Genomic DNA, 21152 nt, shown 5'->3' on the forward strand with positions numbered 1-21152 from the left:
GCGCAAGCTACAGTCCCAATTCAATGACAGAAACGTTCATTGACACAGTTATTTCTTAATACTCTTCATTCATATGAGCTTCTAAAACAAATACACCACACTCCTCTCATTCAATGCATATCTTATAGTTGCACTTTAAATTCATTGTTTGATTGGATGTAGGAAGAAATACTGAGTTTTCCCTTAAGCTTCCAGATTTATATCCTTAAGATGGCAGATTTATAATTCATGCACTGATTCTAAAACATAAATAATTAATTTGTATTTATCCTACAACTTAAATGAAAATGCCTTTGTTCTCATCATTTCATTTAAATTTTAGTATGGAATGCAAGGCCTATTTGTGAGAATTCATACACCTTAATATTATGCATAATAATTACTTACTGTAATACATTTCATTACAAAATCTTCTCTTAAGTTGGTGAGTGTTGGGGAAATGGATTTAATTTTTGGTGATTGCAGCATGCTCACAATAATTTCCAAGCACTTATTTAATGTGACTGGATCATTCTGTTCTCTGATTGTCTGTGAATGCAAAGTCAAAAAATGTAACAGTAAAAGTGCAGAAGAAACCTCAGTTACCATGATCAAATGCATAATTGAAAAATATGTAAATTGACTACTAAGAATTTACTAACATTTGTCTCCACAAAAGAATCTAAGTCCAAAGATTCCAGCTGTGCCTCCAGATTGGTGAGTGTTTCCTTAATTGTCTGTGCAAGCAGAAAATCTTTCTCCATTATAGCATTCTCCTGCTTTTCCTTCTCCTCATTGATTTCCAGCCTTATTTTAGCTTTCTAGAAGAGATACAGCAATCAAAATAAGTATGATATACATTTGATTGCTCCACATAATACACAGTCACAAAACTAGACTAAGAAGACATGAACCACAATTAATGGATGGTGACATGCATTCTACTAGGCTAGAGACGGGAAAACAGGATATCTATTTCAATGGTGTTCACTTCAGATGACAGAAAGTTCCAAGATAGTATTAAAGGTAAAGAAATATTGCCTTTCTTCATTTTTACCCTCTCACACTTCTAATTTTGGATTGCAAGAGCTCAACAGTATATGCAAAAAAATTGATACACATAAATTATAACAGACATATTGGATAAAACTAACTCTGGTCAACTACTCAGCTTTAAAATGGAAAGCAAAAACTGATGATGGACATTTTCCTTGCAAAAATTGCTCACTAAGGTAATAAATAATTGGGTAACTTCTCATTTTTCATCAATACACTTTTCAAGCTTATTTCTTAATTTTAGGAGGTCATGAGGAGGATGTCAAGATAGTTTAGTGGTGGATCTTTATCCAGTTTCGACGGAGGTGACATTTTTACTCTGCTGAGCAATCAAATCAGTAAGAAATAGCTTTTTAAGGATAACCCATTATGAGATCATTATCACAACAGTATAGCTGCATTCAATCACAGTAAAGCAATAAAAACTGATCTGTTGGAATTCCATTCCAGATATGAAGCCTCGTCATAAGTTTAATACGAGTATGCATTTATTCAATAATTCAGATTAGATTAATCACCTAGTGAAGGCAAACTCCATCAGGTCCTTAAATTCCATTGGAATGAAAATGTGTAGTGTTTAATCCACGAAACAGGCAAACAAATCCTGGATATTTAAGGCTCCACAAAGACTAGCAATTGAATTTGACCCAATAAATTCATATTTAAGGCATAACTCATTACTATGCAGATTATCTAAAACATAAAAGCAAGTTAATTGCTATACAGTTGCGCTTGAGAGAATCAGAATATTGACCTAGAGAAAGTTTTCATTTTACTGCCTTAAGAATAGCAAGAGGAACATTTCAAATCCTACAACCTTCATCTTCCTATTCCTAACTTCCCACTCTGGCAATGATTTCTTTTGAGCGATGCAAGGGCAGTTTATCTTCTCCACTGTGTCTGATATCAACTGGATGAAATCAACTGTTCTTGGAATAACACCTTCCATAATAGGCACAATTGCAGGCACCAAATCTACCTCCACCACATTGCTCAATAGCAAATCAATTAGCAAGTCCTTCAAATTATACCTAGAAATAAACAAGTCAAATTAAAGATGATTCAGTTCCAGTAGTGATTATTATTCTAAGCTAGGTTAATTTCACATGCCAACACATGACATAAGACAGCAATATCCACTGCATGGTGTCACAGATAAATCCCATTGAAGATTTTATTGTTCCATTCACACTGTGTATAATGAAGATACATATTGTTTCCCAATGGGTGAAACTGAATAAATAATTTGGCATCAGAGATCAAGCCTTTGAAAATAATGAGTAAAATCCAGTTGTACTAAAATAATTTCAATTATCCTTTGTGTATTAGAAGTATCATAGAAGGGCACAAAGGTATCAAAATGAATGAGCTTCACACATCTCATAGATAGTACTCAAGTAGGTTAATATTGGAGAAGCAATGGCTGAAAAAAGGTTTGTACTAACATGGTTCCATCTACTCTGTATTCTGGTTCATCCACATATTCATCACAACACACGTAGATAAAGGTGTTACCATACCAAGGCACTAAATAGAGATCTTAAGCAAATTTGTAAGCTGAAAAGACCCCAGTTAACATTGAACAAGCCCCTTATGTCATGGATTGGCTAGAAAATGTATCCGTGACAATGGTCACTTTGATGTTATGCCTTTTCATAATTTATTACATATAAGATGTTTGATATATGTCCATATCATCAAACATTCACCTGTAGAATTTTCAAAAGCCAGTAAACACCAGCAATGTGTTAACATAGAGTTGCCTTGCCTTGAATTATAATGAAAGAAGCACATTCTATAGGCCCCAAAACACAAACACCTTTTTTTACGGGGAGACTAAATTAATCAGTATTTTTACAAATAAAATTCTTCTCTTTAGCCAAGATAGTCAAGAATCTGCTGTAACCAAGTCTCAATGTGTCATAATAGTTAAACACTTGTTCCACAATTGTTCGCAGCCACTACCAAAGAGTCAAAATTTAATAAAATACTTTTTATAAGATAAGGAATAATAGAAACTGCTCCTCCTTATTTATAGTTAACATTGGTGAGTTCTTACAGAGTGAATAATCCCAAAGCAAAAGCTGCAAGGTAAATTCTAATGGACTATAAGGTTTCAAGTGCAAAACTGCATGTAACTATGCAACTTGTGAAATATAAATGCAGTGGAATGAAAAATTGTGAACTCATTCATAACGGTCAATATATGTAGGAAAATGATATCAATTATTTCTCTCCCAAAATGTTTATAGGGGTGTAATATCTCAAAACAAATTGCTATGCAATCAACATTACTTTTCATATATTAACTAGCCTGGCATGTCAACAGCACCATAAAAATGAGGGAAACGAGCCATTTTTGCAAAGGACATTATATTCAACGGTCTATCATTTTTTTTTTAAATTATTCAGTTTTAAAACTTAAAAAAAGTCATTAAGATTTAATGTACAGGTTAAGACATCAAGAAAATTCTCATGGTTATGGCAAACGTGTCCATCAGGTTTCCAGGAAAGCCATTATTTCTAAAATTTAATATAATGACACTACCAAGTATGTACATTTTTTACTGTGCATTATTTGTAAAAAAGCCCCCTACTTTATTCTTACCAAACTCCACGGTTTATGCTTATTTGACCCGTGGGAGTGAAAACATACATATTTTACAACAATTATGTGCCAGAAGAGGTCCCCATCACTCAGCTTCGCTTATTTTTAACAAACTGCCTTTGAATATAAAACTTATTTCAAATATTAACGTTTTTAAGACAGAATTAAGGAAACTTCTACAGCCAAAGGGTTATTACAATGTAAATGAATTTTTATATGATAAGTTATGACAATATGTACGCTTTGATGTCTTGCCTGACAATGTTCTATGTCGCATGTATGACCTACAGAACAATAAAGATTATTATTATTATTATTATAAAGCATACTATTTTTAATAATAATAATATATATTTGTTTGAAGGTGATCAAGCTTTTTTTTTACTACTGCAGCTGTTGAATGATCATACCTATCCATTTGAAAAAATTAGAAATTAAATAGAGAACAGAGGTTAAGAATGAAACCAGAACAAAAAGAAAAAGTAGAATTAACCCACAACTAGTTTCAACCAATTGCTTTCTCTTACTTTAATTTCAATTATTAGCAGATAAAGTAAATGCCTATGCTTTAATTTAAAAGTCCAAATTAAATTACATTCTTACCTTCCAGTTTCATCAGAATAATCATAAAGTTTTGTTGTCTCCACCAACTGCTTAAGTATGAACTTTCGCTCCAAGTTCAAAGATAAGCTATCATCTTTCTGGCCAACTGACCAAGAACTGAAGAAGCTGTAAAAATCAAATAGGGCAGTGGTTCAATATTTTTATTTTGAGTGATATTATAATGTTATGCAAAAACAAGTTCTCCCCAGATGTAGGCAATTTGATTGACCGGAATATCCATTTGGGTTAATTGTAGACTTATCACATTTTCATTATTCATTGTAACAGAAAATGCCAATAATTATGCTATGTACTAAGTACTTAGCAACACTTATGAAGGTGCAACAGTATACATAAGTGAGCTCTTGGCTGATCAAAAAACATAAAGCCATGAAAGACTCCATGGTTAAGAGAATGCAGTGGATCTTTAGGTCTAAAGATAAGTGCCGACTTTACTTCATTAAAGGAGCCTACCAAACGCACCAATCAGCCTGATGGGAAGCACAAACACTTGAATACCACAGGTAATGCAATTTTTAAGACATTAGTCAAGGTTACATAAAACATTTATCAAGGATAGATTAGAACTTTCTCAAACACATGTACAAATAATTATGTCAATAAGTATTTTAAATGCCAATCACGAAAATGAATGATGCACTTGAAAAAGTGTGAAGATTTATAATTATCAATTATAAAAAGAATCAGGTTTTAAAATCATTCTTAAAAGATTTATTAACTAAAATACAATCATGGACAAATGCTTTCTTTCTCGCTAAATTTTTACGCCATAAAAATGTGACTTAATAAGCATGTTTATGACTTCTATGTTTCAGAAGATTTTGAAGCAAATGACCACCCTGGGTGCAACATGTATGTCTTCCTATTACTTATTTAATTTACAAGTAAATCATAGGGCATGCATCAGCATCATTACAGTCATTGTATCATTATTCTTTTTAGATGATGTAATCATTAAAATATAATTCGACTAAAAGTAAAATACTTTGGCAGTTGATGTCATACCTCAAATTATATACATAATTAACATGAAGTATCATATACTTTCTATCTCTGTCAAAAAATCTGTCGTTAACATTAACATAAAATCAAAATTTTGTTTTCGAAACAAGATTGAAGAAGTAATAAATCAGTGGAAAATTATAGCACAAGCTATTTATCCATGAACAGCTCTTTCCTAAATCTCAGGTTGTCTCACTTGACCAATCAATGCCCTAATAGAGAGAATAAATTCAAGAAGTATTCCTTAATTGAGTCTCATTTAATAATTGTCTCATGATTTAATCCAGTGGAAAACATTCTGCTTCAAAAACTCCCAAGAAATCAACCACACTGATACCTAGAGGTGGTTGGTTATCAAACTGGTCATCAGCGGCAATTGTGCAGCAAGATTTTTTTCCCATTCATAAGATCAAAATGTCTTAAAATATTGGGAAAAGCTTACTAGAAGTAATTATATTGCTATACATGTAATTTACCTTCTTATATATTCACACATTGGTGATAAGTTTGGCAGAACTTTATCCATCAAATCTGAGGAATTCTCTTCATCCATTTCATGTAAATATTGTGCTATATAACGCCAAAATAGAGCCCTTTCTGGTGTCAGGTTGTTGAGTGGGACTGTCTTAGTTTCAGCATCTAATTCTATGCAGGAAATCAAGTTTTCAATTTCAAATTTACTGAAAAAAATACAGATTAAATTACAAAGATGAAAATCTGACTCAGTAGAGCTTTGGCAGTGAAAAATATATTAAACATTTGGTTCAATAAATAATTTTCCCATTTCCTAGATCAAAAATGTAGAACTTTAATAAAACAAATTCTTTCCTCTGGCATGGCCAGGTTTCAAACCAAAAATAGGTTCACAAATCCTAAGCTTTAACAGTGTTTTTATAATGTTCAGTAGGTTTACGAGTATTAAGTTGCTCAAGGTTTTCCTTGTGCTCTCTTAAGTCTTGAAAACTTTCGCTACAACAGAAGAGATTCATTGAGCGACATACTGCTCCATTTAAATTCAACATTTGAATATAACCTTAGCGACAAAGTTTTAGGATTTTACAAATTAAAGAAAATTCCCAGCAAAAATAAAATCTCTCATTTTATTCTAGTTAAATACTAGTCGCTTTCTTGAATAGGTACTACAAATATTCATGCTAACATTTTCGAGTAACTTGCCAGCTAAAATAAAACCTATATATTCTGTGAACATGATAATAAAACGTACAAGTCAAGTGCTTCCTGGATGTGTTGATTCCTAGTGGGGTGTCAAAATTACCCATATTTACCCCCCCCCCCTTTCCTTTACTCCAAAGTCAAAGTCTCTCTGAACTCAGGAGAAAATTTTCCCACTTCATTTAGGTTATTCTTAAGTTAAGTATAAAGAGCTAATTTTCAGACTTTCTGTGCTTAAAACAGCAGACTATGACTGCTTCTATGTTTATTTTCATAAATCATCAATTCATACAGACAAGAATTTCTTAATACTCACTTTTCCCTCCCTGAAAATTTAAAAATGTTGCTCATTCATGCCAGTTTTTAATTTTTTATGAGCATCTAAATTATTTCCAGATAAAGACATACAAATAAGACATATTATCTTAAATGCTAATTGCCACTGGAACTTAAAGTATCATAAATACTTCCTAAACAATACTTACAGAGCACATTGTTATTTGGATCATAGTGAAGTACACAGTTATTATTTTACATCAGAGTCCTAAAATAACATGACAACAATCTGAAAATTAGTTCGAGAAAATGTAATTAAGAATTATTCTTACTTGAACAAGCATTTAAGCACCAACTCAAGAAGAGTGGCCTTGGTCCAATTTGTAACATCCAAAATTGAAAGCAAGGTTAAGATATCTTCATCGCAACTCTTCAACCACTTGGAGAGAAATTTAGTTTTTACAAAACGCTTTACTGCATCTGGAATATTTATGGATAAATATAATAATTACACAGAAGAAAGTAATACATTATTACAGTCCAAAAATACAAGGAAACACAATAAAATATTTCCTGTAATCCTAGTTTAAAGAAATACCTACATATGTTTCAATTATTTCAGGAGACAAGTAAATTTGTTCACTAGTATTAAAAAAATGAAAATGCTTGTAAACCAAAGTGATTTATTATAGGAGAATTACTATTTCTATTAATTTGCAATTCAAAAAATTAAAGCATGCTATAATTAGTTGTATTTTACCAGTAATTCTGTTTTCAAAGTATACATCGAAATCCTTTCAGTCATGTGAGGAAGTTTAAATTAGCAAATACTTGATCTTCCAGAAAATAGATAGGGAATAAATACAAATCATAGTTTATTAATTGATTTACCTTAACCCCAAGATTAATAGCATCTCAAAGAAATGTTGGTAAATTGGTTACCCTACACAAGAAATAATTTTCACAAAAGCCCACTTACATATACTATATGCCCACCATCTCCTACATGCATAATGCAACCAATTCAGTATTGGCCAAATTATCTAATTTATTTATCAACATTCCTTAATTGCAAAAAGCACAATATAGCAAGCATTCCCAAGAAATGTGTGCCTGCAGAAATGAAATTTGCCTCTTGGAGATGTTTAGTGCCAAATTGGCATATGCAAGTGCAGTTTAAAGTTCTTCACCTCTACTGATTTAGGGGCAAATTACATGCAGTTATGGAATCACATGAACAAAATACTACTCACTACAAACATAATTATATGCATTAATCTTAGATGTAAGTTTTAACAACTATGATACTCTTCTTCTAGATTCCCAAGGGTGAGAGAAGCTCCAGATTTTAACAAAGTGAGTCAATCCAAGCACAAGTATTGAGTTATATATACAAATGAATATTACTATTTTGAAAATTCATTGATGAACACCAAATCAATTTAAAATAAAGTTTACCTGAACGATCATTAAGGCCAGCTTGAAGTAATCTTTCTCGGTGTTGAATGGATAAGATTCTTACATCGACCTTCTCTGCAAGAAATTGATAAGCTTGGCGGCGTATGGTCTCACTAACATCTTGAGTTCGCATGACTACATCCATTACAGTGTCATTTGTGGTAGCAATAGTTGAAAGAACACTCAGTCTGACTTCAGCACTAGGATCATTGGCAAGGTGGAATTTCATAGCTGTAAAATAAGGCCAAATAAAAATTTTTAAATGATATACAATGGCATTTGAAAATAAAATGAAAAGTATGTTTTTTTTGACCAGTAAACATATTAATTTTTCATACATTAGAAATGAAAAGGCTCAGTAGGCCACAATCCAGCAAAATGATGTTGAAATACAAGAACACACTAAAATTAAATATTAATAATATTATTTCACAACACCATATAACTAACACACTATTATTATTATTGGTATTCTACTATTTAAGATACGTTTTGGATGGACACAGCCTATCCAATGGTAAAATAATACATTGACTAGCCTCCCCTAATATAACACAAACTTATATCCAACAATGCCCATACAATAAGCCCTCTCCAATTCTGGATATTTCCTTCCTTACATCTAACATGCACATCTTTTTCTACTCCTTCCACTCTTATATAATATTATCCCCATCTATCACAGACTTCAACAAACCATTACCGATCAAAATGCTCTGCATCCATCTTTTTTTGCCTCCTTTAGACCTGTCTCAACAATCCTCTCTTCTCCCTAACCATGCCTAGCTATTCCTTGTTTTCTTAAGTCTAAATATACATGGTGTTCAGCCTAATATTTTATCACCCAAGTTTAAGACTTATACAAACTACTGGAAAGATACAATTTCATACCTAACGCACAAAAATATGATTCATGCAAAAAAGGAACATTCTGTAAGAACAGCAGGTTCTTGCACCACAGGACATGTGTGAAGAGAATTTTCAATTTATCTAGCATTAATCAAAAAACAACCTTTCTGGCATTTACATGGACTTTTTAAACATGGAAATAAAAACAAAGAAAAGTTCAAACACCCAAAGTAATAGAGGAAAACCCATCTATGCAAAAATTGAATCCATGACCTCTGGGTTGGCCAGCAGAGATAGAACCACTGGGGTCAGCAAATTATCATAACATTAACAAGTTTAGTTTTTGAATTTTATAAAAAACGATTCTGCTACAAATTTAAAGTTTCAATTGATAAAGAACCCTTATTGGAATAGAGTAAGAGATAGGCAAAACATTAATTCAAAGAGACAAGAAAAATGAAAAAGATCAAAAATGGAACAAGATGGAAAATACATCAGGAGTGTAATAATGGATCTCCTTAATGAGCTCATCATCTTTACTTATAGAATGGATAATTAAGTATTTCTTATTCTTCATATTCTGCAATATGAAAACCAAATAGAGTGATTGCTAAACGTGATATGAGTCAACGAAGCTGGGCTCCAACATCGGCAATTTCTAAGGAAAATTGAGTGATGGATATAGCAACAGCATGCAAAAAAGAATCACGATCTTTGGGGAACCTGACCTTGAAAAAGGTTATCCTGTAATTACATGAGATAATTTATGAGTGAATCATTAGAAAGGGGGGACATGGTAGTCCAATGGGTAGGGCACTTGGCTACTGACCAGAGAATCAGGTTTGATTAGCGGGGACACCTCTGGGCACGCTCAGCTTCTTCCAAACTGGGTGAATTTTTGGGGAACAATCTTCCTAGGGAATCATCGACCTTCTTGGGAAATTGGCCCAGGGAAGGGAATTAACCCCCCCCCTCTCACCCTGATGTACAAATTTCATATACTGTCGGAATTAGCACCAGAAGAATTCTACCCTCACCTATCAAATGATCAGGTTGATTGTGATAGAACTGTGGTGATCACTAGAATGCATTACCTTGAATAACCGAGCAATCTTTATCACATGGGTCCTGCAGTCTTTGAAGAGCCATTATTGCTTGGGACCGGACAGATGGCCTCTTGTCCTAGAAGGCAACAGAATAAATTAATTTTACAAGGAACAGCAGAACCTCTTCCGCATGAATCTGTTTATATGATAAATTGTACAATAGACCCTAACATCTTAAATAACTACTGTTTTGTACTTTCATTCATGTAAGCTATCAAAATTCCCTCAGTGTTACAAAATACTGCACAGATGGGCGTAGTACATCAGACATGGCTATGTTCCTCTTTCAGCAGAGAGACAATAAGCAAAGGTTATCAGGATAGTTAAATACTATGCTTAAAAATGATAGCAGCATCACAAACCAGAAATATCAATTGTACATAATGACTAAAACTCAATTTTCACATGGCACACTTCTACAACATAGAATTCCCATACATTCATGAGTGTCAATTGCCCGTCCGCAGAGTAGGCTGTAATTTACTTGTTCTATTGCAACTGAGGTATTTGGTGAAGTGGGAAGTTGCATAAGTATTGACAAAGCATGAATCGATGATCTTTAGCCAGTATTATTAATGATATTATACTATTTAAGGTAGTTTCTTGATTGACCCAAGCTACCAAATGGTCCAGCGACAATTCTATTATCATCTCTTAACAAAACACAACATGACATCCGACCATAAAATAAGCCCCTCTTCAACTCTGCATATTTATTTCCTCCCTTCATTCCACCCAACATGCCTTTCCTAATCTTGCACATTCCTTGCTTGCATAATGCTTTTGCCTCTATCACAGTCTTCAACATCCTATTGCCAATCAAAATTCTCTGCATCCATCTTTCCTAACAGCTTTGGATTTTTTCCAAAAATCCCCTTTCCTCCCCAACCATAACTAGCACTTCCTCGTTGTTTCCTTTTCAGTTCATTTCATCTTTTCCATCCTCCACACCTGCATTTCAAAAGCCTCCAATCTCTGCTTATCATCTTGCTTCAACAACTGTTTCCACACATGCAAACCAATGCTCCATGTAAAAGTTTTAACGGGTATTTTCTTAACATCCCTATCATAAATGCCCACCTCCTTGATGCAATTCTTCTTCTTATGCCCCTAATACTTTGACCATCATAGTATAAAACTCTTCCAAGATAGCTACACTGTTCCACCTGCTCTATTTTATGAACTCCTATTTTAATATTCAATATAGCTTTGATCGTATTTAAAAATTTGGCACTGATATAAGGGGAAGAGTATTAACTCCCTTCTGGTACCTACAAACTGCTTCATTTTAAGCCATAGATTATATTATGCCATTAAAAGAACATCCCTTTACTTCGGGAATAGTAACTGAAGCCAGGGGCAAAAGCTAATTTGAGAACAAAACTGACTGAGAAAACTGAAAAATAATTATGTTCTGCAAAATAAATGTCAATCAGTACCATGGCTATTGATTTTTGTAATTTCCCTTAAATATTTCAGACTTTAATTCAGCATTATCCCGTTCACTGCACACATTTATGAATTAACTATGACATTATCCAATTATTCTCATTGGATGCAAGATTACAAGAGTACCATAATGGAGTTGACAGGTATAGAAAATTGCATATTTTAACTGACAGTTTTGACATTTGTGTGCAACAAGCTCCATGACTACACATCCAAATAACAAGACATTTGTAAGCAGGTGTCTATTGCTATTGAAGTTGACTCTATAATACGAGGCATTTCTTTCAAAGGTTATCACTGCAGAAGAAACTTGAATATATCATTTGAACCTGAAAATAAACAGCAAAGCTTATTGTGGTGATCACCAGCAACTCATAAAAGTCATAGCAGTGTTTCTGTTGGGAAAATTAAGGCCATATTATTTTACAGACATCCAGGGAATCAGCAGGCCACACCACCAAACACAACTGTAAATGGAACACACTGTAATATGTCCTGAAATTTTCCTAGGCTATATTAATTGCAAGAGGCCACATTTCAAAGCAACAGACTAGATGATGCACTGTGATAATGCTTGGCTACAAATTACAAAGGTTTTCACTGAATATCTCACAAAAATCAATTTTTAGAGTATTCTTTATCCTCCTTATAGTGTGGACCTAACCCTATGTGACATTTTCATGTTTCTCAATGTGAAGAAACACCTATGCAAGAAGCAGTTTTCTTTATCATAGCTGGCATAGACAAATTGAACATGTTTCATCAGCTGCCAATGAAGCCTACTAAAGTCAAGTAATGCATAATAAGAACTATTGAACAGAAATCATGTCATGCTCCCTCCACACCAACCATTAAATCACTTAAAATTCCTGCTTTACTGACTGTCAGGCATAATGCTTTTTAGGAAACAATAGCTTTCCCTAAATCCTGACTTCCATGAAGGCAACCTAATCAACGTGAGAACAAGTACCACAAAATTTGGTCCAAGGTAGATAGGTATTTCAATATATACTATTATTATTACTTTTTATTTGCCCAGAGATCACAATACAAAAATACCAGATGGGTGGTGTAGGTACATGATATGAGGCACGCCAAAAAGGAGCCAAGACACAGGCTCAATTAAGATACACAAAAAGGAAATGGTGCTCACAGTTACATAATATTTGGCACAAACCCATGAACATTGGCTGTAGTATGCACATGAAATATCAAGTCAGAAAAATCATTGATCACCAACATGAATCGGACCATGACCATTGCTAAAAGAGTATGAACTTACTGGTCAGGAATATTGTTGAGACATTCGTCAACCGAATAGAACTTATTATCTGTAGATATATTTTTAATTTTTGACTGAACGCAGCAGTTCCCTTTGTATCCTTCATACTTTTGGGTAGTTTGTAATATAATCTGATGCCCATTTCATTGGGTCCTAATTTCTCTTTCCTCTGGTGTAATGATGATGATAGGCAGAGTTAAGAGAATAGTGGCCAATGTTATTTTTCATGTACAGAATTAAAAGCATAATGTAAATGCACAGGAATGGTAGCAAATTTAATTCATAGAAAATAGGCCTTGATGGAGCAATCTGCTAGTTGACATTAACTGTATCAAGTCAGAAAATGTATTCAAGTCTAGGGCACAGGAATTGCTTAAGTTGTACTTCTCTATTAATGATTACTCGTATGATAAGTGTCCTTAATATATGTCTTAAACTCAATTAATTTTATACAGGGTTAAAAATATATTTAATCACTAAATGTAAAATGTACTGCTCATATTTCAACATGCCTAATACAATATATGCACTATACTTGTCTCGGGGCAAATGCTGATTATTCTTACTATTGAATAAATGAAAATTGTGATACATATACATTAAACATAAAGCTAACCCTGCAACATAATTAAAAATTTTCACAATAAATTATGCAAAAAAATGTATGGTTCATCTTTATCAAACAACTCTAGCACAAGCACCTTTGAGATCATATTATATTTGAAGAAGATAAGACAAAAACAAAATAAATAGATACTGCAGCATAAAAATTTAAAGAAATTGAATAGAAAATGAATTATGATTAGCTCCAACCATTACACTGTGCTTATGGATAGTCTATATTGTAGGATGCAGGAGTAATCATAAAACATTCATACAAGATTTCAAAGAATATTTTGACATCACTGACACATCTACAGGCATATCTATTTATATTATAAATACTGTATAGACAAATCAAAATGATGGTAGGATTCAGCAACTTGAAATTGTTTTTGTTTCGTTATTAATAAAAAATGGTTCAGCAATGGTGTTTTGTGTAATTTAATTCATAGAGAATCATTGACATATTTCATAATGATGAATACAAATGGCCTAGACATCTAACAACGGTAAATTTGAATTAAAATTGCACAATCTCAATTTTATTGGAGCGATAGAATTTATTGATTCCTCTTTATCAGAAGGAACAAGTTACAGTTAATTTCGTTTAGCTGGCAATTTGCTGCAGATCCACAGCGATATTACTCTTTTTAACTAAATAACAACAATTAGACCAATTAACAATTTTTGTTTAGCATGTGTCATATTTTTGTTTAATGCACCAGATTATATTTTTGACAAGCTTGGTACATAGATTTTTTACAGTGTACTTGTTTGGCATCTAATTTAATTGATGTAAATAGTGTGATCACTTACTTTAAGCCTTTCACTCATGCACTTATGAAGCTGATTCCACAGATTCATATCCAGGCCAGCACTTGGTGGCAATGATGCAAGCAGTCTATTGGCAAACTGGCAGACACGGAAACGAACTGATTCACTCGAAACTCCATGATTCTATAAACAGAGATAAATTGTATTTAATAAAAAAAGACAACAGATTGCTTCAAGTCATTATTTTGATGCCTTACTTTGAAAATAAACTCAAATATTTCATTGAGAAGCGGATCCACTGTTGCATCTTCATCATCCTCCTCTTCCATTTCAGGGACAAAGGAAACACAGAACTTGGCTGCAAAGTCAAGTGTGCGCTCAACTGAAACATGTTTCTTTGCATGGCTCAAGGGTATTTTGAGGTATGTGATAAACTCAATCATGAAATCTCGCAATGAATACTGAAAAAAAATGATTTTTCAAATCAGTAACAATGAAAAACAAAAATTGTAGGAAATAATAAATCCATAAATTGACAACTTGAACTTTTTCACTTGAATTTTTAGGAATTAATACTTTGCCAATCACATGATACATTACACTTTTTGTTATTCATTTTTGGCCTGATGGAGTAGTCAATAGTATAATGCATATGTACCACTGTGTGTTATATGCATATGCGAATCCTTGTGGGTTCAAAATACTACTAAAAAAACCCTTAACACTAACCCACTTAATTAAAATTATACAAGTCCACAATTTATTCTCCGTGAAAACAATATTATAGTATTTATGAAAGATTTGAAAGTTAATCCAACTACAGTCATTAATCATCATTGGTCGTTCAATCCCAGGATTGGTTGACTGCAGCCCTCCATGCTATCCTAACTGATTCTAATTGGCTTACTTCCTGGTATTTTTTGCAGTGTACTTTCTTCTTTAATTGTCCCATATATTTATCCCTTGGCCTTCTTCTTGGGACTTTTCCCTTTATTTCTCCTTCTATTATATTCTTAACTATATCCAAATCCTGATTCCCAGAGTTACATATTATCCAAGGTATAGATTAAACAGTTCACATAAGCATACAAGAACACGTAAATTACTTCTGTTCTGTCTGTACCAAAATACTGCAAGTTTCATACACGATTAATTAAAAATTCAGCCAAATACAAAATATATACATCTATACATTTTGAATTTCAGCAGGAAAGGCTGGCCTCCTTGAAGTTACAGTTGGTACTGAAACAATCAAAAACACCAACTGGGAGAGTTGGAATTAATAGGACTGCAGCGTATAAAGAGAGTGAAGCCAAACGCCATGCTAAATAGCCCAAGTTAGTATAGTCTGATCACAAGTTATATGCATTACAGTTTACATAATATGCATGCTTAGCTTTATTTTAAGAGAAATGTCCTATTTTGAGTACTCTTTCCATGTCTTCAATTCTGTACTACATATTCCCTGAGATCTTTCATTTATAAAATAATGCTTTCATTCTTTCTTATGAAAATACAAATTAATCACTAAGGTTTGTTTTCCGGATTTATGCTGATGACTTTGAACAGTTATTTGACCATCAGTAATAAATTTCCTTTAAAAACATAAAATAATTCCCCCAGTACCGCCTCCCAAAAGCTCTTTCTTGCAAATATTGAAATTCAATATGAAACAATGGGGAACTAAGTCATGAAAAACTTAAATAAAATGATGAGCTTGACGTCAACCATGCTCCTCCCTGTGGAAGGAGCTAGTTGACATCCACGAAATTCAAGGTTTGGAGGATTTTCCCCAAAACTTCACCTCACGAGGCTTGCCTCAATAAGACTGCATCATGAAGAGGAAAAAGTAAACATTCAGATGACTGAGTCAACAAAAACATGTACACAACAATATTCTAGCGAAGATTCAAATATGAAACACTGGTAGTAACATGACAACTTGATAATGATAAAAAATAAAGGAGAAAATAAGCTGATATAAGATGACTTAAGAAGTACTTGCCTGCGAGCACGAATGAGTGAGTATTGACACCACTGAAAATGAAGGAAAAGATACTCCAAAAGTTGTGTAATTACTTAAAAACACATCATTCATAAAAAATTATGGCAACTCTTTGGGATGATACTGAGAGAAAATCGTATGTGCTATGAGAACCGCAATAAATATTTAATCGGTATCAATGTAAATATTATCCTAAATTATAAATATTTATGCTAGAACATATTTTAAGAATAAACTTGATGTTTTATTTACGAATCGAGAAATATTGGTGATTTATTAACCTAGTGTATACTTCATGAGATATTGCCAGTGTGGAAAAGAGCAAGCTTTTCCTGTAGAAAAAAGAATGTGACTTATAAGACGGCAATTTACACCTACACAAATGCTAGCTTTGGTGGAGAGGGTAATAGGAAAAACGTTTGTAAGTAAATATCTTTGTGTCCAAAGAATTAACAACCAAACGAATACCGATATAACTAGAAACTAGACCAACACTGTCACAGTACTTTGGCAAATTATGGTAAAATCATTTTGGTAGGTAATGATCTATCAAAAAGAGATAAATTATAACTTTACTACTCCATAGCTTGCAACTACAGATTTGATAAATTGACCTAAGCACTAACACATTAAATGTAACCCTTTTCTTGCATTACCTCTTGAAAAGCAGTTTGAAGTTCTTTTATTTCTTTCGTGTGTACCGTCTTAAACTGGGCCTCGTTGAATGCATGTTTGATCTTGTTCCGAAGATGATGAATATTTTTTGCGGGCATTGTCACTAAATTTGCACCCAAGCCACAACAACATTCACATAAAAAAAATTCAGAATTCCAATTAATTTTAAATCCAAACACTAACTGGGATTTTAACGACCATAAATTTCGTAAAACCCGTCCACACTGCCACCGACTCAGTTCCTATAAACGACAAACGACTACACCAACACATTTACAAACAGGCAACAACGGCAACATTTTCAACGGAAGTTTTCAATTCTGATCCCCCCGAGCCCGCCAGAACGATTTGAACGCCATCTATTGTATCGAATGAACAACGCCGAACAACCAACTAATGATTGTGAAGTCTTCTATGGTGTCGTAGTGAGCTGAAGTTGTTTTGCTTTCAATGAACTAAGCATTTAGCAGAAATCAGGCAGTATTTACTGAATTTATGTTCATATTTTTGTCGGAACGGATTTATTAGTAATATAAGCTGCAACTTCAGTGGCTGATCTACGCATTATAGTGAAATGTAAGTGTTTTTAAGTTAGTGTAAGAGTTTGTTTATTGTCAGTAATATTGCCTCGATATGAGAATTATGTGCATTTTTACGTTTAAATATCTGATATCTGTGTAGATTTTTTAATATTAATGTATAATCTTCTTCTGCAGAATGATTGATGCTTTTCTAATGCCTACATAATATCCTAAATATGGATGTTACCGAATCATCTCAAGGTTCGTCAAAAGACGATAAAGAGGGTGAGGTGTCGTCTACATGCAATGATAACCGTAATAATGAGGAGAGGGCTTCGATTGAAGTAGCGTCGAACAGTAACAACCCCACTTCTTTGGAATGCAGTGAGTCGAGCTCTGGTCTAGAAGGAACTAGTACCAAGCGTTCTCTTTCACCTGATACATCGAATGCCCTGGGAGGTTTAATGGAAGACAGAGAAACTTTTTCTCATCCTCCAGAGGCTGAGCAGAGTGGAGAAGGATTAGGAGACCACAGAGGACTTCTGGCTATGGGTCTAAATGATAATTTACCTAGTGTTAGTTGTGATGCTTCTACTCCCGAGAGCAATCAAGTGAGTGATCGGGGAAATTCCGAGGAAATGTTGACTTCTACGACTGAAGACTCCGTAATGATCGCACAAGCTCTCGGAGATGAAAATATTACTATATCTGAATCTGGCGAAGAAAATAGACCAAGTAGTGCCGGCCAGAATAATCCGCAAGAAGATTTTATTTCAGTATCTTCTGCTAGCAATGCTCAAAATTCTGACGGAGCCGGAAATTCAAATATACCAGGTATGTTAGACGTTGAAGAAGAGTTGGATGCAGCAGTCGACGGAAACGTCCCATCATTGCCAGGCGCTGCAGACAGCACCACGTTAGAATTGATGGAGCTTTCCGATGACTCGTCTTCCTCCGTCGGAGAAAATTTTGGAGTTTCTACAACGGATAGAGAAATGTGGCAGGTGTCAACAACTCAAAGCTATCACTCCAATTTAGAAATGCCCAGTAGTGAGTGTGTTCCCTCGGCACGCAGTCAAAGTCCCAGTGCATCAACTAGCCGAGAAACTGCGAGTAACCAGCCCTTGCAAAGAGAGTGCCAGCAAAGTGATACAGTATCTGCCACCGAAAATGGAGAAGGTGCAAGCGTTTCCACTACAAATAGCGACGCATCTAAACCTGCAACAACACGAGATAGAGCTGCACGTCCACCCAACAGGGAAAGCAATGATCAATCATCTCCACCAATACAGCCCGAGTTAAATGATACGGTATCGGCTTCTACAGCTTTTCCCATGGGAGAAAATAGAGGTACCAGCCGGCAAATGACCAACGAGTCGGCGTCGTCGTGCACAGAACAAGAAGGACCGGGTAATTCCAGTGTGGTCCAAGAACCGGCCAGAAAAAATAATGACAGTGTATCATCTAGTAAGGATTGCATCCCCAAAGCAGAGGAAGCATCTGGATCCCAGCCTAGCACATCAACGAATCAAGAAAGTAAAATAGACACAACCACAGGAAATGCATCTAAAACACATCCTTCGAATCCTCATCGAAGAAACCCAGAAGATCAAGGGTCTGCTCTTTCAAGTTTTTCCATAACGACAAGCAATAGGGGCAGGAATTCTCCTGGTGATTCATTCAATGCGCCGGTGTCGCGAGGTACGGAAGATACTGCCAGTACAATATTGAGATTAATAGGATTGGAAGATGAAAGTGCACCATGTAGTAGAACACAGACTGATAGCCGGGTATCAACCAGTGGACAATCCTCCAGTAAAGATGGTGCTTCGAGCACAACCACATCAAAGGCTGCCGTTCCAAGGGATGTATCCTCTGTAGGTGAATCCATTTCTGTTCGTTTGGCACCTGATCGCGAAAGTGCCCCCGGAATTACTGCTCGGCCAACTATGGTAAAGAAAGTGGTACACGAGTCGAAGGATTCAAGGGTCTCAACTGGATCTAAGAGTGGTTCCAGTGCATTACACATTGATAGTCCCTCACAGTCCTCTAGCTCATCTTCTGAAGATAAGTCATCCAAAGTGAATATTTTTATTGAGTCTCCAACAGATAGTGGTACTCCAGTTCCCAGTTCTGAAAATACTTCTGGTGATACCAGTGGAAATCTTCCATCTCAATGCAGCACACCTTCTGATTCATGCAAGGAGACCATATTAAAAACCAAGAAAGTGAATGACATTAAAAATGCTTTGGTGAAAATTGTGAAACTTCCGAGTTCAGAGGAGGCTTCACCTCCACCTTCTTGCTCAAATTCAGACAGCCCTCCATTCCAATCCAGAGTTGAGCAGACATCAAAAGACTCTTCTTCCTCCAAATTAGATATTAAAGTGGAAAAACAACCTGGGGTTACTGTTAAGGGTTCCGGAAAAAGTTTAGACACCTCCAGTACTAGTAAAATGAGTGACCAATCTAACTGTAGTGAAGTTCATAAGGAGTTTGAAAATTCGCAGGTTGTGTCAGAAGTGTTTGTGACTGAGGAGAGTGAAGTAGAGTGGAGTGAAGAGGCAGTATTAATAGGGGAAGAGGTTTCTATGAGTGCGGTTGAAGAGGCACTCTTTTCAGGGAAAAGTGAGGTGGACAGGTTTCCTTCGAGAGAGTCAATGGATGACAGTGATTCTACCTCCCAAACTGACATGAAAGATGAATCTGGTCCCCTGAAAAGGTTTGGTTCATCCATTAACATCAAGACGAAGAAATCGTGCATGGAAAAGGAAGATTCTTCGGATTTTCCATGCCATTCATCAATGAGGGTGATGCCTCCTAAGTTAGATTCACCGTCGACGTCAAAAAAATCACAGAAACCTATCCAAAGGGATAATCTAGAAGCAATACTCTCTGCCATGGAAGGATCTAGTATTGATGCAGATATGTCATCTGCTTCATGTACTCCACCAATGGCAGATCCACAGAATTCAAATGAATCTGGTGGAGATGCGATGAACATGGAGTCAATAATGGCTGACCTTCTGAAATCAAAAATGGAGGCGATGGATGCTGACTCTGGATCCGATGACATCCAAATCATCGAGGTGATCGAGCACCCAAGGAAAGAGAAGCCTGTAGAACCAAAGGAGAATGCTGATGAAGGGATTCCAATGTCTGAAAGAATTCTAGTCGAGATAGGGGAAGGGGGTGGGATAAGGGTTGGTCCCATGCAGCCATCCAGGGGCAGCATCAGGTCAACCCGAGGTCTGCCCGGTATAACTGTGATGCGTGGTGGCATTAGAGGTCGAGGGAGAGGTTCACGGTCCATCATGGGTTCCAGTGGGAGAGGAGGAAACCAAGTGGCAATGAGACGGGGAGTTGGTAGGGGAGGAGGGCGGGGCTCGGGCACTTCCAGGGGTCGAGGAAACAGTGGCGATGCCACCTCACCCCCCTGCTCTCGAGGTCTACTGAGCCCCAGGGGCATGAGCCTCATGGGGTCTAGGGGAATGGGGATGCTGACGAGTCCGCGTGGGATGTGTGTGGGTAGTCCGAGGGGGGTCAGCAGCATTGGAAGTCCTAGGGGTGGATCATCTTTGGGGAAAGTGGGAGTAGAAAGGGGCAGTGGGCGGGGTGTTGCCCTGGGGAGGCCTCCCGGGCGTGGGCTGAGCACCACCCGGGGTGGGCGTGGGGGGGAGTTGGGGAGGGGGTCTGCTCTTTCCAGAGGTAG

The 21152-nt window shown here is 35.5% G+C and overlaps 2 protein-coding genes across 2 annotated transcripts in view; one reads left to right on the forward strand and one right to left on the reverse strand.

The window, feature by feature from the left end:
• The window catches only part of Cap-G (Chromosome associated protein G), a 41555-nt gene extending 24401 nt beyond the window's left edge, over nt 1–17154 (reverse strand). The window contains exons 1-11 of the mRNA XM_071584666.1: nt 16901–17154; nt 14497–14700; nt 14282–14422; nt 10120–10207; nt 8177–8407; nt 7051–7198; nt 5746–5949; nt 4247–4372; nt 1853–2066; nt 642–800; nt 388–528 (exon numbers count right to left, since the gene is read on the reverse strand). Coding sequence (XP_071440767.1) covers nt 388–528; nt 642–800; nt 1853–2066; nt 4247–4372; nt 5746–5949; nt 7051–7198; nt 8177–8407; nt 10120–10207; nt 14282–14422; nt 14497–14700; nt 16901–17017 — 1773 coding nt within the window. The 5' untranslated portion in view covers nt 17018–17154. The remainder of the gene's footprint in view (nt 1–387; nt 529–641; nt 801–1852; nt 2067–4246; nt 4373–5745; nt 5950–7050; nt 7199–8176; nt 8408–10119; nt 10208–14281; nt 14423–14496; nt 14701–16900) is intronic.
• A 209-nt stretch (nt 17155–17363) lies between these two features.
• On the forward strand, nt 17364–21152 carry LOC139688145 (serine-rich adhesin for platelets-like). The gene is made up of 3 exons (XM_071585573.1): nt 17364–17495; nt 17636–21027; nt 21147–21152. The coding sequence occupies exons 2-3, from the start codon at nt 17677–17679 to the stop codon at nt 21150–21152; spliced, it is 3357 nt and encodes a 1118-aa protein (XP_071441674.1). The 5' UTR covers nt 17364–17495; nt 17636–17676.

Source organism: Hetaerina americana, unplaced genomic scaffold (assembly GCF_022747635.1).
Source record: "Hetaerina americana unplaced genomic scaffold, ioHetAmer1.1.p SCAF_2, whole genome shotgun sequence".
In the NCBI taxonomy this organism is placed as follows: domain Eukaryota; kingdom Metazoa; phylum Arthropoda; class Insecta; order Odonata; family Calopterygidae; genus Hetaerina; species Hetaerina americana.

Excerpts from the sequence above, each read along its gene's own strand:
- LOC139688145 (XM_071585573.1), top strand. The coding sequence starts at position 17,677 with ATGGATGTTACCGAATCATCTCAAGGTTCGTCAAAAGACGATAAAGAG.